This window comes from Oryzias latipes, chromosome 19 (assembly GCF_002234675.1).
Source record: "Oryzias latipes chromosome 19, ASM223467v1".
NCBI classification, from domain to species: domain Eukaryota; kingdom Metazoa; phylum Chordata; class Actinopteri; order Beloniformes; family Adrianichthyidae; genus Oryzias; species Oryzias latipes.
In genome coordinates this window covers 1,633,871-1,661,277 of record NC_019877.2, presented here as the reverse complement: position 1 = coordinate 1,661,277, position 27,407 = coordinate 1,633,871, and the positions used below count along the sequence as shown (strand labels likewise).

General features: G+C 46.8%; 3 protein-coding genes across 5 annotated transcripts; 1 reads left to right on the top strand and 2 right to left on the bottom strand.

Annotated features, from left to right (window-relative positions):
* Window positions 1-1,166: 1,166 nt before the first annotated feature.
* Window positions 1,167-9,018, bottom strand: ubtd1 (ubiquitin domain containing 1). 2 transcript variants are annotated; one of them, XM_004086800.4, is made up of 4 exons: window positions 8,542-9,018; window positions 4,316-4,543; window positions 4,079-4,236; window positions 1,167-3,082 (listed from the first exon to the last, which is right to left on the bottom strand). In XM_004086800.4, exons 1-4 carry the CDS (start codon window positions 8,609-8,611, stop codon window positions 2,825-2,827), a joined length of 714 nt encoding a protein of 237 aa, XP_004086848.1. In that variant the 5' UTR covers window positions 8,612-9,018; the 3' UTR covers window positions 1,167-2,824. The 2 variants fall into 2 exon arrangements, with proteins under 2 accessions (XP_004086848.1, XP_011471780.1); XM_011473478.3 differs by having other exon boundaries at window positions 8,557-9,016.
* A 13-nt stretch (window positions 9,019-9,031) lies between these two features.
* mms19 (MMS19 homolog, cytosolic iron-sulfur assembly component) lies at window positions 9,032-20,970 on the top strand. Its single transcript, XM_011473477.3, has 31 exons — window positions 9,032-9,139; window positions 9,847-9,958; window positions 11,185-11,233; window positions 11,327-11,427; window positions 11,498-11,583; window positions 11,660-11,734; window positions 11,851-11,920; window positions 12,265-12,393; window positions 12,473-12,534; window positions 13,368-13,454; window positions 13,538-13,612; window positions 14,127-14,204; window positions 14,315-14,453; window positions 15,519-15,673; window positions 15,960-16,038; window positions 16,110-16,235; window positions 16,307-16,388; window positions 16,463-16,560; window positions 16,628-16,771; window positions 17,135-17,284; window positions 17,351-17,444; window positions 17,514-17,715; window positions 17,795-17,921; window positions 17,996-18,099; window positions 18,193-18,249; window positions 18,321-18,507; window positions 18,593-18,675; window positions 18,745-18,909; window positions 20,027-20,086; window positions 20,154-20,254; window positions 20,735-20,970. Exons 2-31 carry the CDS (start codon window positions 9,871-9,873, stop codon window positions 20,763-20,765), a joined length of 3,084 nt encoding a protein of 1,027 aa, XP_011471779.1. The 5' UTR covers window positions 9,032-9,139; window positions 9,847-9,870; the 3' UTR covers window positions 20,766-20,970.
* An 812-nt stretch (window positions 20,971-21,782) lies between these two features.
* Window positions 21,783-27,202, bottom strand: LOC101163962 (palmitoyltransferase ZDHHC16B). 2 transcript variants are annotated; one of them, XM_023949837.1, is made up of 10 exons: window positions 27,009-27,202; window positions 25,227-25,522; window positions 24,959-25,153; window positions 23,838-23,926; window positions 23,736-23,764; window positions 23,529-23,662; window positions 23,303-23,388; window positions 23,099-23,222; window positions 22,899-22,969; window positions 21,783-22,809 (listed from the first exon to the last, which is right to left on the bottom strand). In XM_023949837.1, exons 2-10 carry the CDS (start codon window positions 25,479-25,481, stop codon window positions 22,704-22,706), a joined length of 1,089 nt encoding a protein of 362 aa, XP_023805605.1. In that variant the 5' UTR covers window positions 25,482-25,522; window positions 27,009-27,202; the 3' UTR covers window positions 21,783-22,703. The 2 variants fall into 2 exon arrangements, with proteins under 2 accessions (XP_023805605.1, XP_023805604.1); XM_023949836.1 differs by lacking the exon at window positions 27,009-27,202 and having other exon boundaries at window positions 25,227-26,371.
* Window positions 27,203-27,407: the final 205 nt, after the last annotated feature.

The following is a 27,407-nucleotide window of genomic DNA, read 5'->3' as shown; positions in this document are numbered from 1 at the left end:
TGTGGAACACCAGTAGAGAGCTAGACCCCTCCCCTTTGCCCAGGTTTGCCCAGATAAACTTTTAGCCCCAATTTTAAAAGCCTGTGTTCAAGATTAGAAATTCACCTATGGGCTGTTGGCAAGAAGCAACACCGCCCCCCTTCCTGTTGCCAAGAGCTCAGCGTATCGTTTACGTCCCAAGTAGGATCTTTTTCAAACACCATTTTCTGGTCTTCTCCTGATTTACAACAATTTGAATTAAAAATGTCACAAGAACAGGTCAAAAATGCCGTCTTCAGAGTGGGTCTTTACCCCTTGTGCTATCTTGTGGGGTCTAGATGACCCCACTCCCAACGTTAACGTGCCTGTTGGAGCGGGGTCATCTGGGGTCACCCCATAAGATAGCACGAGGGTTAGGCCTGGCCAGAAACAACGTAGAAAAGAGGATTTGGTGATTTATGGTGTAGAAGGTTGTGGAAAACAACAGCAAAAAAAAAAAAAAGAACTTTTGGAAACATCTTCTGTGGACAAATGAGGAACAAAAGAACCGTCTCTGGGGTTTGAAACTGGGAAACAGGCTGGATGGGTTTGAAATGGCAACAGTCAATTTGTGTAGAACTAAACGCAGAAAGTTGGTCCCGAGTTTTTAAGAGGGGAAATCCAGATGGGGTGGGACAGCTTCAGGTCATCCTGAAAAGCTTCAGGCTAATGACCACAAACACCGAGCTTCCTGGGAAACGCGGCGCCCATGAGGGGCTTTTTTTCCTCCTTCTCCAAAGCCCGGTTTTCTCGGTCCGGAAGAGTCTGCTGAAAGTTTCCCCTCGGTGTGCGATGGCATGTTTACTGCTTCACACTGAGCTTACATAACATTCAGGAAATGCTTGTGGTGGATTTTTACAGTCGCTGACCAGAGACGCATTTTTCTGCTCAGCAGCCAAAGGAAAGAACGCCACCCCTGTTTAAAATCCTGCATCTTTACTGCCTGAAAGGCATCAAAACTTTAGAAAGGTACTAAAATCTGGTATCTCTGGAAGAATAAATACAAAAATTCCAGAAATCTCACATCATCTAAAGCTAAATTTGCTTATGCAGATATTTTAGCCCGAAGTTAATGCAGCTGAGAGGATTTGAACAGGAGAACAGCACCACCTAGTGGTGATGGCAGAAAACGAGCAAAAAACAAAAAATATTTTAAAATAATTATGATTTATTAAACAGTTCGAAACAGCATATAAATGAACTTAAGAGTAAAATATTTCCACTTTACTTACAGAGAGGAGAAGAAAACAATCTTAGACATGTTGAACCTTTTCGTGGCAAAACAACTGGAAAGTTGATTTGTAGTTCTGAAAGGCAAATCTGGGAAGTGTAGGAATCGTTCCGGCTGTTATGGCTTTCCGTTGTTGTTTCAGTTTGATCCGCCGTCGCTAACCCCGCCAGAGTTCAAACAAGTGGCCGCAGAGGACGGCTGAAGAAGGTTCAGGCTGATTTTACAACACAACTTATCTGCAGAGCAACAATAAACACGACTGAAACAATAAGTCATAAAAGTGCAGAGAAGGAAAGTCAGACGGTGAAATTCACAGCTTCCAAAAGCCAAAGGAGTCGTGAAGAAATGCTGACGGACGTTTGGCCTGAGAATGAGCGACTCTGACGTGCGCCGACGGGAATCTAAAGCAGCTTTCAAGACTTCCAGCAAAACTTCTGCTGCTTCTGTAAAGGGCGAGCGACAGCTGAGAAGAATGTGCAAAAAAACCAAAGGTGATCGTCTCACGCAGACCTGAAGATCCCTTTAAGGAGCACTTTGAGGATTTGGAGGCTGCAGACAGAGAGTCGGAGCGGCTCCACAGGCTTTAATCTTTGTTTTGGGATGTGAGTCATCGCATTATTCTGGCCTTTTTCCGGCCCTCTACGCTCCAAACTCCCGGTTTAAGAAGCCGTTTTCAGGATTTCCACTCAGTCATTTCCCCTAAAGTGGAGGATTATCTGAACAGTTCAAACCCGCAGAGTTGACATCAATCGACTGTTTTTTAGGTTTTTCAGAGAGCAGAAACAAACACAGATTCATGAGCTCAGAGGAGCCGGCGGCTGCTTCCGTCTCTCCCACATAAGAGATATTCATAATGAAGCAGAAGGAAAATGCCGATTCCCTCTGAATAGTGTTAAAGGAGTCAGAAACCCTTCGGCTGACGAGAATATCTTCCCGTGAGGTTTCACTTCAGTGAGGCAGCTTCCTCTGAACAGCCTTTAGGGGTTTTTCCCTCAAAGTTCCAGTAAAACGAGTGATCACCGATGTTGCAATCCTCATTTCTCGATATGAATCTACCTTAGCTGTAACCACGGGAGGCGAGGAAAGCCGTTTCCCTTCTTTGGACCGGCTCGTGCGACGCCGTGCACGCCGCTCGCCGCCCTCATCACCGTCAACATTCATGCTAAGAAAGTCTAAAAAAAACTGTTTTTAGACCGTTTTTAAAAACTAGAGTTCTCTTTTTTGTTTTGTAAAGGCACACAGACTACCACAAAATAAACCAGCTTCAAATGTGCAAAAACTGCTGAGTGAACATCACGTCGTCACGGAAACTAAATCGGCCCCCCCATTTCTGCAGGACAAGAGCGTCGCAGTGCAGAGGCAAAGCGTCAGAGAGGCGTTCCCAGCAGGAGCGAGGCTGCTGTTAGCACCGACAGGTCACGTGCACGGCCGCGTGCACGGCAGCCCTGCTGTTCTTTAACTGGTTTCGAGGATGAAGAAACCCCACTGAAACTGAGCAGCACTTTTCACACTTTTTGTTTTCCAAAACTCTGCAGCAGCCGTCCTTAAGACCAAGTTACCCAGCATGCATCTGTGCTATTCAGATGCGGGGAGGGGGGAGGGGGGCTTGGGACTCTGCAGGGCCTGTGGGTTGATGATGACCTGGATCACAAAGTCCTTCTGGATCTTGGTGTCCTGGAGCCGCGTCTTGTCCGTCAGCAGCTTCCCGGAGAAGAACCAGCGCTGGTGGAGGAGGTCGATGCCCTCCTGGGCCTGGAGCTGCTTCTTCAGGAGCCCCACGGTGTCGGCCATGCTGGCGCTGAGGCGCAGGTCCTTCCCCGTCGACAGTCGCACCTGCAGAGGTCAAGGCGTGAAATGAGAACTCGCATGGGTCAGTAAAAAAAAGAAATACACTGTATGTCATTTAATTATGGCTTTAAATTCCAGAATATCTTAAGTTTATAAACTAAACCAAAGTACTACTGTCACAGGAAGTACATAAAACTCCAAAGTAAAGCGTCAGTGAAGGTTCTCGTTCTCAAAACTATAGATTGTTTTTACGTAGATGATGAAGCTACGTTCACACCGACCGCGATTTGCACGTCCAGTTTAACGTCAAGTCATTTCAGCGTTTAAAGAATTCACATCGTGTCAACCAATCAGGAAGTCCGCTTTGGTCCGTGACGCGTTGACCATGTGGGTGGAGTCTAAAACCAACATGAAGGAAAATCTGGTCATTCTCCTCCTGAACGTGATGATAGTTTTAGGCAACTCACTAAAACTATACAATAACATTGTATATTGTATGACATGTTTTTATATTTTCTCTCCTCGGACTCATGCGGAACAGCAAGTCAAAGTCAAAGTGGCTCACAGAGAGACGCCGTCATTCAGACGCCGCTCCTGCAGGGGCAGCAGGTTTTCATCAAGCATCTAGCAGCGAATTTGAGGCGTGTAGAAACAGAGGCGGAGGACGCCAATACGCTGGAACGCAGTTAAGATAACCCTTTCGCCATGTTGTGGGGTCCAGATGACCCCACTCCCAACGTTAACGTGCTTTAGGCACGTTAACGTTGGGAGTGGGGTCATCTGGACCCCACAACATGGCACAGGGGGATAAATGTATGTATGATGGTGTTTAAATGAATATTTTAGTTTTCATACATCCAGTAAAAAGACAAACGTATAACAGCCATTCAGACATTATTTATACATAAAATAGTAAGAATTGTGGTCTGATCTGTGATTTGTTGATCTTGATTTGTGAATCAGCTCGCCGCCGCCGCCGCTCTGGGCATGAACGGCGTCTGATCTGAGCGACGTTTGCTGCTCAGATGAAGACGGCGGTACCTTCAGCACGAACTCTTTCTTGGATGTCGCAGACAGCTCAGGGCTCTCGTTGGCGTCCTCGTCGCTGCGCTCCGAGATGAGGTTGATGGGGGGCGCCAGGCAGTAGACGGGCAGCTGGTAGCGGGTCCCGAGTTCGTCGTAACATTCAGTCAGAGTTCCTGCAGAGAGGAGGGCAGAAGAAAACAAGCGTACAGTCGTCTGTTTTCCCTCCAAACGTCAGAGATCTGAGCGTCTCACCGTGAGGAAGCGTGATGCTGGCTCCATCGACGATGGCCTGGGCCAGCTCGTGGTCGTTGCACTCCAGCGCCACGGCCGCGGCCTTCAGGGCGTCCCAGATTTCCTTGCGGCCCTCAAAGGCCGGCGCCGTGTCCCAGAATTCATCCCTTTTGCTCCGCAGCTGACCCTCTGTCATGGGGTAGTCGCTCTTCCATTTGGGACGGTCTCTTTTCAGAGGTTCGTTGCGTCCTGCGAGTCCAAACAACAAATCAGCCACCATCAGGCGAACGCACGCGCCAAAGAAGATCAGCATTTAGATCAACTGTTAAAAAAACACAGGAGCTGAACGTTTCAGTTTTACTGCAGGTAACAAAAAACGGCGAGTAAATCCTCTGCTTTCTTTTCTGAACAGCAATAGAGTCCATGAATGGAGAAGAGCCATCAGTCAGAAGATCCTGTCCTCCAGTCTAAACACAGAAGTGACTCAGAGCTGCATCTAGACCACACGCAGGCTTCTTTACTTCCTGGTATTCCACAGTTTTATCTAATTTTTTGCTGAAAAAAACGGATCAAATGTTAACTTTTGACTTTCAACTGGATCAGCAGGAAACCGTCGGAGGTCACGTGACGGAAAACGAAGGCCAGCGCTCGGCGAGGAGGTCACCTGTTGAATTATTTGTAAGCGTCTGAGACACACAGAGGTCGGTGTTGGGTTAGACTCTGGAGTTTCCCGTCTGAGACTCGGGACAAACCAGGAAGAAAGTCAGACTGAGGAGCCAAACGATGATCCAGAAGATGGAAGGAGGAAACATTCAAACATGGAGGACTGATGAGGGAATAACAGCACCAGTGTGGCTTTCAGTGATAAACCAAAAGATTTTAAACTAAGGAAAATTTCAAAAGCAGAGTTTGTTTTCCTAAATAATCCACGTTTGCTAAAAAATCTGCAGAACCTGTGGATCATAGAAGCTCATATTTTCTGGATTTTTTTTAAGCACAAAAAATTAAGAAATTTGTGGTCTTAAAGCCACAAACTTTACATCTAACGAGAGGAAAAATAAAAACCAGCGACAAAGAGAGAATTTTAAAAAGTCTTCTTTCTTTTTTTGTTTAGATAAATACTATTCATCAAAATGTATCTGCTTTAATAACCAAAAATGATTTAAAAAGATAAATAAATGACTCATCTTCACACAAAAGTGTGACTTTTTTTTTCTAAGTCCCTGCAGGAATTTTTTTTTTTTTTTTTTAATTATGGGGGGTGGGGAGGGGGGGTTGCAACCAATATAAATCAAAAACAACCAATGGAATCAAAAACATTATATCCAACCTGCAGACATCAAATTGTTTTTAACAAAACTTCTGGCCGTTTCTAAAAACGCGTTTGAAGTGATTTGCATTCAGTTCTCTTCTGGTTTTTACAGAAGTTTGTTGCAGATTCACCGTTCTTTAATGTTTTATCTGATCAGAAAAACCTGTTCCTGCTTCTTTGTGTGATCTGTCCGAGGTCCTGAACGGAAACCAAAACCTGAACAGGATCCGCAAAGTCATCAAGGAGCTCATGAATCTCATTAGGGGAAGAAAATGTTCTAAAACGCTAGTGATTTTCATTTTTATTCCTAAAATCAGTCAAATTGTTTAGTAAAAAGATGTAATTCCGTAAATAGATTAAGAGAAGGATTAAGTTAAAAAATAAATCTTAACGTTCTGGATTTTATTCATTTATTCCATTATTTCCTCTCTGAATCAATTCTGTTTCATATACAGAACTGTTTTCACATATTTAGTGGTTTAAATTAAACAAAAGTGAAACTTTTACCGTTAAAACCTCAAACTTGGGACAACATAAACTTCCAGAAAATGTATCCATGTTTTTATGCATCCACAGGACATTTTTAATTCTGCTCTGATCATCTTTTGATGCATTTTCAAAGTGTTCCCAGTGGTTGTTTAGCCATGATTATGACATTGTTAGTCTGTCGTTTTCTAGGACATAGTTTCTGCAGAGAGGAAGGCGTTCTTTCGACATCCACCTCTGAGTTGTTGGCAGGACGGTGGGTGCAGAGCTAAGCCGCAGCTGATATCCCATCATCCCTTTGTTTACTTGCTCTCCCGTTAGCTCACAGCCCCTCACAACCACAAGCTAACATTAGCGGTGCAACAAAAATGGCGAGCAATCCAGTTTAGATCCAGATTCCAGCTCAGACGAGGAAAACAGAGACGTTCATGGATGTGTTTGTCTGCAGGTGGATGATCAGAATGGAGCAGAGCAGGGTGCTTGTAGCCCCCCCCCAGTATTTTCTACGACACCAAAATGATCTTTTTCAAACTGCATCTTTTCAGTCTTTAAAGAGATTTCTGAAACGTTTGATGGGAATAGTTGTGGTAAAGCAGAAATAAGAGGAAACGCCTGGTTGGTAAGAAATAGAGCACATAAAACGACACATTTCAGACCGGAGGAACAACTTCAGTCTGTTTCTCTCAGCAGCAGCAAAACCATTTCTCCCTTTTTGAGTTTGGATGAGACGCCTGCATTCCTCAGCAGCGTCCTCTTCAACGCTTTTGCAGCTCTGAGGGTTGATGGTCGTTGATGGTCGTCCATCATCGCCTGCGAGCCTTCAGCTGTCAAACTCAGGCGCTTGTGGAAGCTCATCAGCAGCAAAAACCTTCACATTAGCAGCTGAACGAGGCTGACCTGACCAAAGTCGTGACCACAAACAAGGATTCACTCACACATTTCATCGCCCAATTTCTGCTCCGTCACACAAGCGTCTGCAGGTTGGAGAGTCAGCGATTGCCGCAGGGCATGATGGGACTTGTTCTCTGTTAATGAGGGAGTGTCTGACGGCAAGCGAAGCAGGAAATGAGTCACAGTAAAATACGAGAGGAATGTTTGCTCCGACAGCCTCAATAAATTCTAGACACTAACGTGCAAAAACACACTCAGCCCCAGTGGTTTGATGCTCTAAGCAATGTGAACGGTGGCTGCCTGGAAAAACTTGGTTTTATCCTGTAAAACTGGAGTAAACGCCAACGCAACACATATATGGACACACGCCAAGGTGACCTTATATGACCACAGCTATCACTGTCAAAAACACAGAAAGGTTCAAAGCAAAACCCTCAGAGAGACTGCTGTAAACATGTTTCAAAATAAGAGCATACAAATAAAAAAGCAAAAATAGAAATCATTTCAAAATAAAACCAAGGTAGAATTAGAGTGCAAGCACATTCATGTAAACATCTTCGCTTAAAGAAGCACTGCCATGAAAATGGAGTTTTAAACGTGTTCTTGTAGCATCTTTTGATGATGGGAGGACAAATGGAAAGAAAATGAAGCTCAAAATTCCGTTTCTGAGTGTCTTCTTTATTCAAATCAATGCAAATCGGGAGCAGACGGAAAAAAACGTGGTTTGGAAAACATCGTATTTGTGATGAAGAAACAAGCTTCCTGCTCCGCCCCATTCTTAAGCATCCACCTGCATGAACGACGAACGTTTTATTTTAAAGAACTCCTGCCACGCCGCAGGAGCTCCGATCAAAGGTTCAAATGGAGAACATTTCCTTCAAAGCAAGCTGTTTGACTCCCTTTTGTTTTTTTGCATTTGGCCTCACAGGTCGACCGTCCTCTACACTCTCGTGTGCTTCAACTTCAGCCGGACCTTTCGCCAGGTTAAGAGATGCACAAACATGGAATAAACAATAGGTTTTGAACTTTCTATACACGCATTCTACAAATAAATGTGCGTTGAGTGTGTATGTATGCACTGCAGAAGATTCCCAAACTTTTGGGCGGATTACAGACAATACTTGTGCAAACAAAGGAGAGCAGCTATTCCACCACTTCTTATGCAGGTCAAGGTCAAACGCAGAGGAGGCCACGTTCCTGTTTGCACCCTAAAACCAGCGTTCAGAGGCGCTGCTGCATCACGTGATCACGTGATCCATTCAGTCACAGGTTCCTCAGGTACCAGCTCACCTGCACGCATTCAAATGTGTGTCCTTTCCGGGTTCAAGTCCAACCAAATCAGCTAAAGCTCGTTTGCATAGTAGTTAGGGTCAAACAACAGTGTCAGGTGTCAAATAGTTGAAGATAAATGTCAAATAAGAACATAAATAATACCCCCCCCCCCCCCCCCCCCCCAGGTTTAATTAACCTACATTTAGCTCGTTTTCTTGTCTTTTTCTATGACTCTGCTGCATTTGCTACTCTAAAGTGTCATATAAACAGCAAACTCCGAACCCACCGTTCCCGGACGAACCTCGGCTCTGTGACTCGTCCCAGCCTCGCCAGTACCTCCCCACGCATCCTCCCATGGCCGGAGGGGCTGTGGTCGCTCCCCGCGGGGCTTCACTGGCTTCCAACGGGGCCCATGGCGACGAAGAACCGAGTCCGGCGAAGATCAGAACCCGCAGGTGCAGCGCTGCTAGCCGGATATGTCATCCGGTGACAACAAGGCGGTGAAATCCGGTGGGAACCGTTAACAACTTTTTTTCTGTTGTCTGAATAACCGGTAAAGTTCGGTTTAGTTGCAACTGTAAACAGAAAAGCTTTCTTGCTAACAGGCTAACTGGGCTAACCAGCTAGCTCCGCCAGAAAACACAAACTTCCGCGTGCTCGATGTCATTTCCCCGAGTTTTATCTTCCCTATAAAAGGGTCTGGAGGTAGAGCTTCACTCGGAGCTGAATGCAGAACCGTATCACGCCCTTCACGCGCTCCCGGACTACTTTTCTTCAAAAGACTTGGAAAAACTCCTCACTTTCTGTTGCTGCTGGTTGAGAAAGTGTTCAGAAACGAGCTAAGGCAGGCGAACTTTTCTGCACATGCGCAGACAACCAGGCAGGTGGGTCTGAAGGAAACGTAAATAAATGATAGCAGTGACGTCACAATAATGGTTCAAACCGTCTTTGATATTAGGAGAGAAAAAACAATACACAATGACAATAAGTACATTTTAAAAGGGCACAAAGTAAAAATACTATCAATAAAGTACAGATTCTTATGAATATTTCACTTTTTTGTAGGTATTTTTCAAACTTATCCAAACAAATTAGGATTTTTCCATATAGTTTAAAAAAATACTGAACAAAAACGTGTGAATTCCAGTTTATTATAACGTCACATGAAAACTTAGATAGAATGAATGCAGTCATACGATGAACAAAAAAATATTTTACGTAGTTTAATATCTTCTGGGATTTTAATCCAGATCATGTTATCAAACGGTTTCAGCTTTTAGTCCAGCTTGAAACATATTTCACTGCTTAATTAATGCACTTATAAAAGTATGACATCTCCAATAACACCTTTATGACCAAACAAAAATGATCAAGCTTAATAAATTGTTACATTTATACTTGTTTATGTTTTTTGAGATACTTTGAATGTAATGGTGTCTTGGACATAAATGTGTCGTTCTTTTGTGTAAAATCTCTATATTTATTTTATTTAAAAGCACAAACAATATTTTTTAAAAATATATTTATATTTTTTCTTAACCAAGAAAAAAAAAGTTGGACTTTGGCGTTTGAACTTTCTGCACATGCGCAGTGTCAGCAGCGTGGAGGAAGCGCGATGGCTGCGGACGGTGCCTTGCTGCTGTCTCTGGTGGAGGAATTCGTCTCCGGATTGCAGGACAGCAAAGCAAAGGACGCCGCTAAAGGTACAGCAGTCGTGTCCGGTGTTTGTCCTCACATTTACCAGCGGGTTTGTGTGGAAAACTGAGCTGGAGCCGTTAGTTTCCCATAAAGGTGCGTGGGGGTTAACTAGCTAAACTTAGCGTCACAACATCCTGTGCGGGATGCTGCGTGAGAAGCTCCTCCTGACACTAAACATGTCATGAATCTGCCCTTTTTCCGGGGCGGCAGGAACTCGCAGCTATCTTTGTTTACTGAAACCATGACTGTACCTGCAGTCTGCTGTGGTCTCGTGCCTGCTGCTAGCTAGCTGCTGGCTGGGCGCGAGGAGGATCCTGTCATTGAACCCTCAACCCCCGATTTACCTTTGATCCCGAGTTTGTCTGTGTGGGCAAAGCAGGGAAACACGTCCAGACTACCGAACCGATTCGGTTCCGATTCAGCACAGACCTGATAACTTATGACGTATCAAATTAAAGGAGTTTTAATTATACCCAAAGTAAACAGAGGGGGATCTTTCAAAATAAAACGATCACTTATGTCAATCAAATTTACTGAAGTTTGTTTTTCCCCTGATACTATATTTATTTAAAGGCTGTTATGACGGAATACTGAGGCCACCATGAAAGAAAAGCAAATATTTGACAATGAAGTTGTAACATTATAAGAGAAAAGTTCAAATTTTTACAGGAATTCAGTCGTGAAATTATGAGGAAAAAAGTCCAAACTTTATTATGAGAATTGAACTGTAAAATAATCTGAGAGAAGTCTAAATTTGACGCAAATAGTCCTAAAATTTTCCAAAAGAAATGCATATTAAATCAGTTTTTAGTTTTTTCCTTTTAAAATTCAGACTTTTATTTATTTACTTATTTGAAAAAGTATGACTATTTCCTTGCAATATTGCAACTTTTGAAGTAAAACATTTACAGCTTTATGTTAGAAAATTGTCGTTTTCCCTTTTTTTAAAGTTTTTTCTTGTACATTTTTTTTCCTTGTAAAATTTTGTCTTTATTTTTCTCAGAATTGTACAACTTTATTCTATATATGTACTCATTGTTTCCGTTACCGTGGTCCTATTTGCACGTAAGGCGGCGGGCGCGTTCTTACTTCGACCTCCACTGCAGCGGCAAAGGAAAGCGATAAATACGCTGATGGTTCACATCAAGCAGCCAATCAGAATTGAGACCCGGACCGTGGTATAATATGGATTATTTAAGCTTTTGTTGACATATTATTGATTCTTGCTCAGGTGTCAAAGATGGAGCGTTTACAGTTTTGCAGTTAGTGGAAGCGTTGGGGTGAGCCTTTGTCTTTTTCTCCTTTACTTTTTTACAAAAACACAAAAAAGTGACGCCGTTCTTGTTTTCAATCGACTTCCCGTCCACCCGCAGGCCCAGCCTGACCAGCTCGCAGCCGCAGACTCGCGCCCGCGGCGTCCAGCTGCTCTCCGAGGTCCTACAGGACGGCCGTGCAGAGCTGTCGCAGAAAGAAGGTCAGAACACCAAGCCTTTTCGTCTGCTCAAAGTGAGGAGCGTTGTTGACATCCTGTTGTCCCATCGCAGTGGAAGTGCTCATGGCTTTCTACCAGAACCGCCTCAAAGACCATCACGTCACCACTCCGCCCGTCCTACGGGGGCTGCTCGCCTTGGTAAACTTGGGGGACCCGGTTTCAGACGGAGGCGCTGCTGGAGCCTCCTTGTAAGTTTGTGTTGGTTTCTCCTCAGACCAAGTGTGCGGCGCTGCCTCCCGGCTCGGCCGTGTCCATGCTGAGGTCGCTGTTCCAGGACGTCCACGTCCAGGTGAGGTTCTCCATGAAGAAACCAGGATCTCCTCCACTTCCTGTTTTCCGGTAAAGGTCTGCTCCGTGCCGTTTGTCTCGAGGTCTATCTTGACGTTGTTGTTTTTTGTCTCTCAGTCGCTGATGCTTGCAGAGCGAGCGTGTGTCTACAACATGCTCACCAACCTGATGGAGACCAGGGAAGCCGGTAAGAGTCTTCCTCAAAGTGAAGGGGTTCTGTGCTGCCCGTCCCAGGAGATGCAGAGCCATCAGAAGCTTTATAAAGAGAGAGGCGCTTCTAGAGTAGAGGATCTAACCTGATCTAGAGGATCTAGCTGACATTTGTGAGACCGTGCTCTAGTGGTCACTTGGTGAACTGCGGGTCGCTCCAAACCAGTTTAGGCTTGTTTGATAAACTGAATTAATGATTTGATTATTTAAATTCTTTCTAATTTCTCCAATTGTCAATAACGTTTGTTTATAGTATCCATACAAATATCTGACACTCTATGCGTTTGGCGGTCTCTCACGTCCTCTCAATCCTCCATTCAGAGCTGAAGAGTTTGGGAGCCGACTTTGTCTTTGGTTTCGTCCAATCAATGGACGGCGAGAGAGACCCTCGCAACTTGCTGCTGGCCTTCAGGATCGCCAGAAACCTCATCGTCCAAGGATACGATCTGGGTGAGAAGACCTTCCTCCCCCCCCGTCTGTTGGTGATGTCACGGTTTCCTTCTCTCAACCTTCCTGTCTGCTGTCTCAGGTAAATTCGCAGAGGAGCTCTTTGAAGTGACTTCCTGCTATTTCCCCATCGACTTCACCCCGGTAAGTTCCTGTTGACGACGTCTGCAGACCGCCAGAGAAAACTGTTGCTCCTCCCCCCAAAAAACAAGTGTGATCTGGGCATTCGTGCTCCTCATTGGGGTCTCCATCCTCTCCTCTCTGGAGAAAAATCAGCTAAAGTAAAATATGTCGCTCTATTATCTTCAGGATCTGCTACATGTCCCTCTCTCTCCCTGTCTGTCCCTGCCACCCGAGAGCTGCACAAATTCATTAAAAAAACACGCTTTTGTCATAACGGTGCCTTTTATGTACGTTTGTCTCCATAGCAACCATTTCAATTTTTGGTCGTTTGAGGCCGACGGACAGATCAATGTCATTTTTAGAGGAATACATTTTTGGATTTCCTTAGCAACTGAGGTTTTTTGTCAACCCCGCCCACATTCCTAATATGTTCATATCTACAATGTCCTGGTAAAAAATGTGCGAGCAAAAGTTTAAGTCGCACTGCCCCCATCTGAAAATCGCCCAATTTTACACTTTGCCACCTTTTGCCATCCCATAATAATTTCAAAACTTACTTTAAATATCCCTGACATGTGTGTTTTGGTTTTGCCGGGTTTTTTTTGAGCCCCCGGAGATTGTGGGAGTGTCAGCAGCAGTGTCTGCAGCAGCGTCTGCAGGAGCGTCTGCAGCTGTGTCGGCAGCATCTGCAGCAGCGTCTGCAGCATCTGCAGCAGCGTCTGTGCAGATCTCTGACATGGTTCTCCAGGGTTCTGACATCTGAACTCTTTAGATCAGGACGCGATTCCAGGATAACTTTTCATCTAACCTGTCCTCCTATTCTTTTTCCAAAACCCCCTCCTGGTCCACTGCAGCCCCCCAACGACCCCCACGGCATCACCAAAGAGGAGCTGGTTCAGGCTCTGAGGGCCGTCCTCACCGGAACGCCAAAGTTTGCCGAGGTAACGACGGCGGGTCTGCTTCTTCTGACTCGATCCCCTGAGCAAACATTCTCCGGCAAACGTTTCTGTTCGGCTTCCCACAGTTTCTGTTCCCCCTCCTCATCGAGAAACTGGACTCAGAGGTTCAGAGCGCCAAGCTGGACGCGCTGCAGACTCTGGTGAGGAGACACGCCGTGACGCTGAAACAAGACACCAGTTTTCCTCCAGTCTCGTAAAGCAGCACAGTGCATAAACCCGTGCTTTTACTCTGAAAGGGTAAAGGGCGGGAAACCTTTTTCTGCAGAAAACGGACGTCTGAAGTGAATTTTTATTTCTTAATTTTATTTCACCTTTATTTACCGAAGAAATGTCCCATTGAGATCAAGAATCTCTTTTTCAAGGGAGTCCTGGCTAGAAGGAAACAATAAATTATATCTACAATAAAATGTAAACAATTAAAACAAAATAAATAAACACAAAAGCTGATTCAGCTCAGACATGCTGATGTTTAGATCTGCTGTCGCTGCAGTCGTTTGTTTTTTAGTTTTGGACAAAAGAGGAGATGGAAGAGTTCTGTGACGAAATAAAACACATTCTATTAGAAATCCTTTTCTAAACTATCTGTTATTTTGGGTCTTGGCTTAAAGAACCTGATCTTCCGGTGAACTCTCAGACGTTGCTTTCTTTCCGCAGAACGCATGTTTGTCGCGCTTCGAGCACAAGGACACGGCTGAGTTCCTTCAGGGCCTGTGGTCGTCGCTGCGTCGAGAGGTCGCCACGCTCACGGATTCAAACGTTTCCTTCCAAATTCAAAGCTTTTCGTGACGTGGCGTTGCTGCGACGCCTCCTGGCTGCCGCTCAGACCTCGCTCTTCTCTGCAGGTCTTTCAGACGTCCAGCGAGAAGATCGAGTCTGCAGCCCTCGCCGCCCTCGCCGCCCTCACTTCCTGCCTGTCTCGCTCGGTGCTCAGCTCCGAGTCGGAGGACGTCCTCGGACGCTTCCTGGAGGTCGTTCTGAGAGGTGAGCGGCGGTGAGATCGGCCCTCTGAGTTCAGGTGGATGCTAAGGGGAGTCGTGGTGGATGCTCCTGGTTTTTTTTAATAAAGCCAGGCAGGAAAAAAACTAAATTAAACAAGATAAACAGTATAGGGATATAAGGATATTTTTAAATGTAATAAGGAGAAAAACATGTCATGTAATTAGCAGGTGTTACAGAAATTCTCTTAAGGCTTTTATCGTAAAGCTAATGGTAAAAAATACATTCAGGTTGAGCAAAAACTACAAACAACTTATTATGTTTTTAAATTAAAACATTAATCGTGTAAAAATACTTCTGCAGACACAAACCTTTGCTCTCAAACACAAAGGCTTCTGTAACCATGGTAACAGTGTGTGTGTGTGTGTGGGGGGGGGGGGGGTGTGAGGGTGTGTGTGCGTGTGTGTGTGTGGGGGGGGGGGGAAACCTGTTTGAACACAGGCTGCTGAGAAACACATGTTGACTTTCAGTATAACAAATCTAAAAGCACAGAGCTGAACCGGTTCTCTAAACAAACCAGAAGGGGTCCAAAAAGACCCGCTCGGTTCTGTTTCCTCCGGATGAAACCGAATGTTGAGCTCAGAGAAACGGCTGAATGTTCAACACAACGGTTTGTCCTTTGGAACGAACCAACAGAATAGATGTGATCTAAAACTGTTTCTACAGCAGAAAAAGGTTTTTCCAAAGTTAATGCAGAAATTGAATTTACCTGAGTTCTTTATTTATAAAAATGACGTCAAACTGTGCTGACGTCTTGTGGCGAGGCCTCATTCCGGCGCCGTGGGCCTCGCCTGCGGAACTTCCTGAACTTTCTAACATTTTTTGTTTTAGCTTTGATTTGAAGTAAATTTGACACTTTCTAAAGTTTCTGTTAACTTTTAGATTTCTGGTTGATTTCATGGACCGTCTCTTTTTTGTTTGTTAGATCTGCGTTTGTGGCGGACTATTTAGTTATTTATTTGAGGTGTTGTCAGACCTTTATAAATAAAGTTTTATTTGAACTTTTTTTGTTCGATTCTTTTATGACTAAAGTTTAATTTCTGCCTCCAGACTGTGAGCATCACCTCCGTGAGCCGGACCTGAAGCTGGTGTGGCCCGCCGCCAAGCTGCTCCAGGCCTGCTGCGGCGCCTCCTACAGGGCGAGCCGCGTCATAACGGCCGCCGTCCTGCCCTCCCTGACGGAGCAGTACAACGGCAAAACGCAGGTGAGAAGAGTCCGAGCCCGTCATCTTAACCACCAGGATGTGGCTTAGAAAAGCCCCTCACTCTCCACACCGTCTGGATGTTAGTTTGTGTTGCCGTGGCAACAGGGATGCAAAGCCTAGAATTGCATTATCAGCCCCAGAAGTAAAAACAAACAAACATATTCCTAAATTAAGTCTAAGTATAAACTTTTTTACGTTGGTGACGTTGCCATGGCGACTGTTATCAGTAGTACTGGGTCCTTTCAGGTCTCATTGGTGAGGGTTTGATCTTCTTTTCCCGCCGCAGTGCTCCCAGAGGCGCACGCTACTGGAGGTGTTGCAGCGCCTTGTCCAGTCGGTAAAGAGCAGCCCCTCCACCGAGGACGGTGAGTGGACCGTCCCGCAGAAGTCGGTCACGTGACGGGGAAGTAAAAAGTTCTGCTCCTCCCGTTTGCAGACGATGGCGCGCTCTCCGCCCACAGAGCAGATCTGTGCGGCGTGGCGTTCTCTGCTCTCTCAGAGAGCGACGGCAGCCTGCAGATCGCCGCCACGGCTCTGCTGGCCTCGCTGGCTCAGCAAACGGGTAAGAGGCGAGCGGCGCTCGAACCTTCCAGCTGATCGGTCCACATCAGGAAGGTCTTCTGTGCCGCTCAGGTCTGCTGCTGGAGTCGGACGTCCAGCTGGCGGCGGATCATCTGACCCGCCTGCTGCTGACGGAGGACGACGGCAGAGTCAGGTCAGCGTTTCCCGCCTTTTCCTGTGGCCGCGTGCGGCGTGCTTTCCGCTTCACGTCTGCCTCCTGTCCTGCAGCGTGGCTGTGGTGGAGTGTGCAGGAGTCCTAGCGGAGCTGCACCCTGCGGCCTTCGTCACCCGACTGATCCCCAGACTGAAGGAGGAGATGTTTTCCGGTGAGAAGCTCCTTCGCAGAACAAACGTTTTCAATTTAAAATCCGTCAACTCTCCCCTCAATCCAAGATGGCAGAGAAGCTCCGCAGCAGCATTCCCATCATGCACTGCGTCGGCGGTGTTTGTCTGCTCTGGCAGCCGTTTCCACGCAGCCCAGCGTCGTCCAGGCGAGCACGCCCGTCCTCCTTGAGGTCCTCAAATCGGCGCTCACAGGTGCAATTCCCAGAAATTTGGTCCTGTTGGAATCCTTACGGTGGTTTGATTTTCTAATTTTAAAAATGTCAGAAAACTTCTTTGAAAATAAAGTTTCTTCTCTTCCAAAGTGAAGCTAAAAAAGACATAAAAACAGAAAATTAGAGATTTGGTCTGTTTGTGGGTCTGAAAATACGTCCTACGGAAGCTGCTTTGGTCAAAAATGTTCATGAGGACAAACAGATACAAGCCGCTAAAAGATCCAGAACCTTTAAAGACCCCCAACTTCCTAAAAGACAAACAAAAGATAACATTTTAAAATGGTTTTGTAAATGAATGTGAGAGGAAATCGGCCGTCGGCGTGGTGCTGCTCGATGCTTCCAGGTGGGTTTTCCCTGGAGGAGGCGGTGCTGGCGTGCCGCAGTCTGCAGAGGATCGCCGAGCGCGTCCAGGACACCGAGGAGGCGGGAACTTGCTTCCATGATGTCATCATCCCTCGCCTGCTGTCGCTGGTGCTGAAGGCGGCCCTGCAGGGTGAGCTGCGTCATCAGATAGCCGGCGGTCCGGGTTCCGATCCGCTTTGACCTGTGTGTTCTGCAGAGGAGGGCTCCTCCGGCGGCCCGCTGGTGCAGGAGGACTTCCTGTCGGCGGTGGTTCCTGTCATCAGTACTTCCTGCTCCAGACTCCAGCCGACGTTAGTCCCTCCCGGTTTGAATGTCTGCTTCTTCGTGAGTTCCTCTGTCAAATGCGGCGTGTTCCTCAGGCTGGCGGCACGGACGGCGTCCAGGGCGATCTCGCTCTTCCTGGATGGCGACGTCTCCTTCCTGCCGGAGAACTCCTTCCCGTCGCACCTCCAGCTGCTGCAGGTTGAGGATCCACGTCTGCAGAAGCAGCCTGAGGTCTCGTGGCGGCGCTCTCAGCTGGTCTGTCTGCTCATGGGCTGCGTCTGCTCGCTGCCCCGCGGCGTGAGTCCCCCCCCCCACACACACGTCCACTGACGGTCTGCGGCTCTGCGTCCTGAAGTCGCTGCCGCCTGCGTTTCAGGTGGAGGTTCCACGCACAGAGGAGCTGCTGTCACGCCTGGAGGAGATGAGCTGCACCTGCCGCCACCCGCCGTCCTACACGGCGGCGGCTAAATGCTTCGCCGGCCTGGTCAACAAAAGCCCTGAGGGTTTGTGGGAACTGAAATCCTGACTGCAGTCCGTCTCTGCGTGGGGGCCTGAAAGCTGCCATGTTCTCCTGCAGGCGACGCCCTGGACGGCCTGATCCAGAGGACGAGGCGGAGGATCTGCGGCGAGCTGGACTCCTCCTCGCCGCTGCGCATGCAGGCCTTCACGCTGCTCGTCTGGGTGGGACCTAGATGTGTTCCTGCAGCAGATCTGCAGGAACTGAACTTCAGAAAACAGTTTAAGGTGGACTGATGATGATGCTCTTGTCCGCAGGTTGCCAAGGCTCTGCTGCTGCGGTACCACCCCCTGTCCGCCGCCCTGACTGACCAGGTGAGGCTCCACCGACCGTTCGGCTTTCACGCGCCCGGCGCCGTCTCATCCTGCGCTCTGCCGCCCCGCAGCTCTTTTCTCTGCTGGACGACGCCGACCTGGGAGCGCCGGCGGCGGATGCCTTCCTGCTGCTCATGAGCGACTCCCCAGACGTCCTGAACCGCGGCTGCCACGCCGACGTGCGCCTCATGTACCGCCAGCGCTTCTTCAGCGAGAACTCCGCCAAGCTGGTGCAGGGATTCAACGCCGCTCCTCAAGGTGGCGCCGACCGCCCAGCAGGTCCCAAACAAAAGGAAAGTGTGTGTTTGTGTTTGTGAACAAAGTGTTTATTCCTCCTGAGCAGAGAAGAAACCCAACTACCTGAAGGCGCTGTCCAACATCGTGAACAAGCTGCCGAAGCAGGTCCAGGTCGCCGAGCTGCCGGCGGTGAGTTTTACCCCCAAACGCCGCCAAAGAGGAGGGATTGCAGGAAATGACTCCGCCCCCTCCCCACAGTTACTGTCGCTGCTGCTGGAGGCGCTGACGTGTCCCGATCAGGGGGTGCAGCTGTCCACCCTGTCCTGCCTGGAGCCCGTCATCGCCAGCCCCCCCCCGGTTCTCCTGCAGCAGCTGGAGGCCGTGGTGGGCCGCCTGCTGGCCCTCGTCTGCAGCCCCGCCATGGTCAGTCGCCGTCTGCAGCGGCTGCTCGGCAGACGGTTTGGTTTTCATGTAAAAAGCACTTTTAGGGTTCAGACCCTTCATGAGAATCCAAGACGATGGCTGGGAGCCAGAGATATTACCCAGAAGCCACCACGGTTTTCTGGACTGTCATGAAAACCCTCAGAGTTTCTGTGAAACGTCAGGCGCCTTTAAAGAGATGAAACCTGCAACCGATCAAATGTTCTAGACGCTGCCGGTTTAAAAATCAATTCCACTGATTTCCATTGATCACAGATTTATAAAAGCTGTGGATGGATCTGCTGTCCGGGTTACAACCAAATGTTTATCTGTAAAGAACCAAGGTTATATTAAAGGTACTGGCTGAGTGGCTGCTACATGCCCCTCACTTTACCCTTCTGCCCCGCTCAGAGAGGCATGTGACAAATCTAAGAAAAAAAACACTATTTCCAAAATGGCGCCTTTTCTGTTGATTTCGTCTCCATAGCAACCATTTTATTTTTTGATCGTCTGAAGGGGGCGAACAGATCTACGTCAGTTCTAGAAGAATCTGCAAAAGTACATTTTTGGATTTCCTTGGCGACAGAGGTTTTATGTTAACCCCGCCCACATGTCGTGTGACGTATTGCTTTGTTCAGCTGGAGCCAAGTATTCATGGATTACATTTTCACAATATTCTGGTTTAAAAACTATGTTAGCAACAGTGAAACAACACGTTTGCTAGTTCGCCACGCTAACGCCGTTCAAACGCTAAAACTTTTAAAATCAACAATTTTCCCAACGAGTTAGGAGTCACCTGGGAGGAGCCTAAATAAAGTCTTTTTTTTTTTTTTAATTGTAGATGGCGACCTCCTCCTGAGGTCAAAGGTCAACTTTGGTGATGGCTGTAGACTTAACCTGGTGGCATGGGTGACATTTTGTAAAGATTCCCACATTTCCCGTATGTTGTGTGGCCATCCCATAATAGTTTAAACTGTTTGGGTTTCCATAGTGGATGTTTTCTGTAGCCCCAGTTGTTTTTTGGAGGGTTTCTCCCGCTGTGATGTCATCATCGTATGTCCACTTTTTGAGTTTCTGGGTTTGTGGCGGTGACATTTGAGCTGTGTTTGTTTTTTTGCAGGAAGTGCGAATGTCTTCCCTGCGATGCGTCCGCGCCCTGTCGCTCCTCCCGACCCACCAGGTACGGGCGCACCTGTGCGTCTCCGCGGATCTTTAAAGAACTGTGTAACGGCCGTCGTTGTGTTCAGGTGTTGCCGTTTCGGGCGCGGGTGCTGCGAGCGCTGGCCCCACCGCTGGACGACAGGAAGCGGCTGGTGAGGAGAGAAGCGGTCCAGGCGCGAGGAGAATGGTGAGGAGGAGGAGGAGGAGACATCTGCCGCTCAGCCACGCCCACATTCTCCTTTGATCCAGAACATTAAACTCTGAAGAAGAGCTGTTGGGAGATATTTCCAGACAAACGCTTTAGGCGTAAACTGCTGCTTTTGTTGATCTGACATGTTGATGTCAAACCTCCTCTGATGAAGATGTACTGTTAAAATCCCGCTTTTCATGGACCGACATCCAATAAAAATCCAGAAAACAGCCTGGAGCTCCATCAGGCTAATCCAGATTATCATCCCAGTTCTTGTTTAGATGTTTTGTCTGAAATATTTTATCAGCTTGTCGCTGAACCTAAAGTAGAAATAAGACATGGGATCTGCTTTTATTTTGAAAATATCCAAATTATGCTGGTGCGTTTCAGAGGAAGTGAAGGAAGTCTTTATTTTTGGACATGACGCTCCCTGCAGATGTTCCTTCTTTTGTTGAATCTTTGTCTTTCTGCTTAAAGGTTCCTCATAGGAAGTCCTGGAGGAAGATGATGCTGCACCGACGAAGCACCAACCCGGAAGGAGCGTCAGGACCAAGTCTCAGCGCCGCTCCGTCTTCTTCCTCGTCTACATTTTTTCCTGTTTTTTTATTTTCTGCTTTGACAAACAAAAAACCCCAAACTGATAGACAGGAAGTGACACCGTTGACTTACAAAAACAAAAGCTTTTACGCGAATAAAGATGGTTTTTAAAGACTTTTTTTTTTGGTTGTATAAACATTTTCCTTTTATTATGAAATGTAAAAATAATAAAATACTTAGTTGGTTAAAAGTAAGATATTAAAACTGAATTTTTTTACAGTGAACAAAGATAGGAAAGTTTGACAAATGTATTTTTATGGCCTAAGGTGGGCGTGGCTTCAACTCCTATAGGCTGATGTTACAAAAACTGAACTTTGAATCACTTCCTATGCATTTTTGAATTAACTTTATTTACAAATATGCTGCCTTTTTTTTTTGTTTCACTTTCTGGACATTTGTACTTGGAATGAGACTTTTACTTTGAAAAATGTGAAATAAGAACATTATTTTTGTTTGGCGTCAGCAGAAATTTGACTGTGAAACTTTGAACCAACCAAAAACTTTTACGAAGAGTAAAAGTCAGTTTTCTGAAACGGAGGAAAGTCCTGCTTTATGCAAACATTTACCTTAAGTATTGTTTTATTTTGAAGGAATGTCATAAGCGTTGAACACGTGTTCAGTGGACGACCTGCAGGGATGCTCGTCAGGATGCTGCAGTCTGAGTGTATTGAGTGTTGCGTTCAGGGACCCGGCGGACATCTCAGCATCTTGAAGCATTTTTGTGACGGATGTCGATCGCGTTGGAAGCCGATGTTGGCCTCGTTTTCTGCTCAGACTTCTGACCTCCTGAGGTCAAAGTGGGGTCACTTGAGCAGTTTTTGAGCCCGGGTGTTTAACGTTTGAAGATATTAAAAAAATTATCCTCTGAGTTCAAACTGAAAGAATGTTTTTGTTTTGTTTTTTCAATCAGAAAATGGAGACAAAAGCAGATTTAGAAGAAACAGTTTAATCCAAAAAAGGAAAAGAGCGCAGCTCTGATTCGTCACATCTGTTGCTATGGCAACCACAAATGATTTTTTTTTTTCACAGTACCAGGTTTTATTTTATTTTACCGGTTCTATTAATCAGAGTTAGCCATGAAACTAGAAAAATGACTCAATTAGACACCCTCCCCAACATTTTTTTAAACCAAACTCCAGAGATGAAAGGTTTAGAAATAAATGTCCCTCTTTGGCACCAAGAACAGGTCAAAACCATCAAACGGCACCATGTGGCCTCAGCATGTAAACAAACACTGCAGTTCCCTTCACTGCCAGCAGGTGGACACGTCCTTCAATATCACTATTTTAAATACGGTCCCATAAGAAACTTTTATACCCTAAAGATCAGATTCATGCTCTTTATTTACCAAAATAGATGGACGTTGTTTACGGCACAAAAATACCCAAACTTTGTTTTTATGCACCTTATTCTGGTTGAGATCAATGAAGAAATGAGGGATTTTTCTATGTAGTTGACGTTTGTTTTCATCAGAAAGCGGTTTCTAAATGTCCTGTTGTGACTTTTTCATAGGTTCTTCTATTATCAGACACGGTTGTGTTTGTGTCACATACATGACATGTTTCGACGGACGTCGAAACATGTCATGTATGTGACACAAACACAACCGTGTCTGATAACAAGAGAACTGAAGAAGTCAGGTATCTTATCGATTCACCTGCGTTTTCTTTGAAGAACCTCCTCCATCCCTAGCTATCTTAATCTGTAATCTGAAGTGTTTCACTGCTAATGTGTGAATTCCTGGATGGAGCCGACCTCTCACGTTTACCGTACATTAAAAGACAGATGGGGAAGCAGACGCTTGTGGGCGGATGCCGGCCCGCAGCATCGAAGTCTCTGCGGACGCAGCTCAGACGGCGAGGAGCTCCTCCCTCCTGCCGTAGACGCACTCCCACGCCATCCCGTCTCCCCGGGGAGGGTGGCTGGAGGGCAGGAGGACCCGCGTGAGCCAGTGACTGAGGAGAGCGGCAGAGTCGGGGTCAGGCGGATCCCGCTTGGTGGCGGAAGCAGCTGAAGGGTCTGCGGTGACCCCGGCTGAACTCACCTCGGCGTTTCCACGCCCAGCAGCAGCTTCCAGTTGTCGATTCTGCCGTGGTGATATGGATTCCTGAACACCTGAGCGGAAAACAAACATGAAGGTTCCCCCGAACTGCATCTGCCTCTCCTTCAGCTGAATCCAGACGAGGTTCAGCGTTTCCACGGCGACCACTGGAGCTCCGCCCTTCCCGAGGACCGAAACCTCACCTTTCCTTGTTGCCGCAGTCGCTTGGTCTCCTTCCGGTTGATGTGCCGCTCCACGCTGGTCTCCCCTCTGCTGATGAGCGTGGCGTGCCACAGCGTCAGCCCCCCCAGAGCTACCGCCACTGAGCTGCAGGAGGATTGCGGGTAAACGGCGGCTCGCACAGAGCTACAGTCGGAGGGTTTTTCTGCGTCGTCAGTGATGCTCACCTGGTCAGAACCCAGAGGAAGATGATGCACTTGTGAGCGGAGCTTTCCCTGAAGCTGTACTCTGGCGGCGCCGTCTGATAGTAGGACTGAGGCAGACAGAGGCATCATGGGAACTTGAGTTATTTACTTTGGAGAGCAGAGGATGGCTTTCATGTCTGCGGTTTCTCGTTTGCCACCTGAGCTGCAGCAAAGCCCCGCAGAGGTCAGCAGAGGTCGGCGGCCTTACCTCCACGGCGCTGTAGGCCTCCAGAAACAGGTTCCTGCTGCTGACGCTGCAGTAGACGCAGCCCAGCGTCATGTAGAGGCAGAAGGAGAAGAAGTAGCGGTGGTTGAAGTGGCCCACGCAGTTGTTCAGCCAGGCTGGGGGCGGAGCCGGTTAAGGAAGGAGCGACAGAGGCGGAGAGGCGACCTCCGTCTGCGTTCTAAAGGATACGGCAGTGATGGTCCATCTTCAAAACGCAGCTGGAACACAAGAACAGCAGACATGGGTGACGGCGAAGGAACGCGCCGACCCGGCCGGGCTGAGCGGGCTTACGTGTTGCAGATGCTGCAGTGGTGCGTCCGTGCAGGTTTGGGGACGATGCATTTCTTACAGATGGAGACGGAGGGAAGGCCCTGCTGGTTCTGGAACGCAGACGAAAGAACGACCTGAGGTCATGAAGTCATGTGCTTCGCCTGATTTAAGGTCAGTTTACGGTTAAAATAGCATCTGACGTCAGCACACACCTAGGACCCGGCAGAAATGAATTCTGGGTATAGTAAACCACCCTCCCCCCAAAAGTATGATGACATCACAGCAGGAGAAACAGCCAAGAAAAGGAATGAAACCAAATCTGTTACGGGGCTCAAAAAAATAAGAAAATATTATGGGATGGCCACAGGACCTACAGGTTGGTAGTCTGAAATTTGGCAGTTTTCGCAATTTCTCACAAAACGGGAAGAGAAAACTTCACATTTACAACCAAAGTTTTGCTGACCTTTGACCTTGGGAAGAGGCTGCTATCTTAAATAAATAAAAAAAAAAACTTGTATATCGTTGGGAAGCTACTTGTAAAAAATGTTGGAATTAAAAGTTTGTCCATGTTATATGGAGCTCGCAAAAGTGGCGTTTCCCTGTTGGTCAAAGATTTTTTAATAGGAATATTGGGGAAACTTTAACAAAACAATTCAACAGTCATTATGAACGCATCAGGAATGTGGGCGGAGTTAACCAAAAAACCTCCGTTGCCAAAGAAATCCAAAAATTTACTTTTGCCGATCGTTCTAAAAACGACATCGATCTGTTTGCCAACATCAGGTGACCGAAAAATGAAATGGTTGCTATGGAGATTTATAAAAATAAAATTATTTTTCTAAGTGTTTTTCTGTTGCAGCTGAAAACATTGAGCTTATTTTTGTCCTCAAACCTGACAGAAAATAAGATTAGCTGCTGTTTCTTGAACATTCATTCAAAAGCAAGACTTTAAAACAAAAGAAAAGACAAGATAGATGTTTGTAGTTTGATCATTTTAGGAGAAAAACGTCTTTTTTAAATAACAAAGTAAACACGTTAAAACCTCTGGAAGCTACAAATTCCTGTTTTTGATTCTTCAAGAAAGAAAAGAGGAACATCAGCACAAACAGCCGTGACCGTGGGGGGACGTCTCAGTCCGGTACCTTGGGTGGGTGTCCTGGGGGGGTGACGGTGGCCTTGTAGTAGTGGAAGGCCAGCATGACGAGCAGCCAGTGACCGCAGCCAAAGTGCCAGACGGTCCAGAAGGCGGAGTAAGTCCTGAAGACGGTGGGGAGGACGAAGATGTAGACGATGACCACCACGGAGGTCGTCAGCAGGACCACGAGGCAGACAAACACCTGGGGGAGGAGCGGCGGGTGAGGATGGACAACGTGCACGGGGATGAAGGGGGGGGGGGGGGGGGGGACATACCACTCCGAACCAGCGGGTCACGTTGTCCACGATCCAGTAGATGGGCTCGAAAGCACAGTCCAGCAGCGTGTCGGAGTCGGCGAGGCTGTTGAAGTACAGCGAGCGCAGCAGCAGCCTGGTGTAGGTCCACAGCTCCCACAGCCTGCCCCCCACCCCCGCCTTGCCCCCGCCGGCCCGGGCGCCCCTCTGCGGCCGGCACCAGCGCAGGGACAGCCGCATCGCCCGGGAGAGCTGCCACCTCCAGCTGCAGCCCATCCGCACGCCGCCGCCGCCACCCCCTCTCCTGAACACCCGGCCTTCCAGACACACACACACGCACAGACACACACACCAGCAGTTAGACACGCAGGCGGCGAGGAACAGCAGCTCCTCGTGACGGAGTCTGAGGAACCAGGAGTTCTCCATCTCCTCCAGCCGGGACTGGAAGAAGCCTCAACGGGAGCTCCTTTCCTAGAGGGAGGCGAGGCCTTTGGAGCGCAGCATCCGCCCCGGGCATCTGCCCCTCACAGCTGATGCCATCAGGAGATATCAGGTGATGAGGAGCCCAGCAGCCCTCCAAACTACCCCCTTAATAATTTACAGCAAATCCAGGTCCGCGGGGCCAAAAAAAGCTCCAAGAAATGAGGAGGGGAGGCGGCGAGCGGAGCGGTAATCCGGTAAGAGGGAAATGAAGTGGCCACCTGATCCTCAGCATCAGCATCATTTCATCCAAGCCCGTGTTGGTTACGGTGATAAGAGCGTTCAGGTTCGATGGGGGGGGGCACCTGCCATCTGCTAAGCTTAATGAGAAGCTGCTTATCTGCTGCATCTTTATGCAAATGAGCTTCATCAATTAATCAAACTCCACAGCATCTCACCTGGATGGAACTTCTGAACAGATATCTGCATAAAATCTTCTGAGGAAGATGTTGCAAACTGTGGACACAGGAGTCTCGAAACGAAGGAACTCTGCTGCCCCCTAGTGGTGTGGAGATTTTTTTTTACAGTTTAAAAAAAACTTGTTTTGCCTTTCTCCTGATAATTGACATTATTATTATTATTATTCAAAATGTCACCATCTTTGTTTGAATGAAAAAATAATACACAGTCAGTTTAGCAAATTTTTAAGACATGTCCTTGTTTAATTATCTCTTTTGTTGTTGGAAACGAAATAAAAATAACTATTAGATGATGAAACCTAAAGACCTTAAAACAAGATAAGAGTTAAAAAAATGTATTTTTCAATGGTGAAATTATCTGCTAAAAATTTGCCCAAACCTGCTTTTATTTGGGTATTTAGCACTTTAGTAAGGTCGTGTCAGGAAGTAAAGAAAATCACTAGAAGGGATTATCTGTGAAGCAAACTGGAGGTTTTGTTGAAGCTCCTGAAAAACAGGCAGGATCTGAAGATGACAGATCAGGTCTTTCTGCTTTGTCCACAGTTCCCAGACTTATTTTCACACCTGACTCTTTCTAAGAGTCACAACCTCAATGTGTCCTTACACCTCAGAACCAGAAGTGAGATTATAATAATAATACACATTTTAATTCTGTTATTTCAGCCCGCGTGCACGTAAACATTTTAAAGGAAAACAAACACACATATGTAATTATTGAAAGTGAATAAAAAAAGAAAAAGATTTATGTTTACAGCTCATAACATCATGTCATCTTTGAGCGGTTCTTGCCGGCGCTCGTGCTCTCATACTAGCTAGCTACATACATGCTAGCTGCTTCAACATCAATCGGCTTTAAACCTGGAATACGATAAACTAAAACTAACTCAGATTAATGTGAATTTACCTGCTTTCAAGACAAGATGAGGAGCTGACGTCAGGTCATGGTCACGGTAGACGGCGAGTAAAAGAGTTTACGTCGAACCGCCTCAACCGTGACAAATACACACCGGGGTCAAGCGCAGAGATCGTATATTTTAAAGATGTCTCAGTGAACAAAAACCTGCACGTTCCTTTCCTATTTAGCTTATTTTTTAAAATTATTATATTAAAATAAATATATATTATATTCATATTAGAGGACAAAAAAAAGTTGTATATGATAATCAATTATAAAGGTTACGTGTTCGTAAAATTATCCCAAAGTGACACATCATCATCTGAGCAATTACACCACATCAAATTGGCACGCGGTGTAACCTGGGAAATGCAGTTTAGGTATTTGTCCCGTCGTTAAAAAACAAAA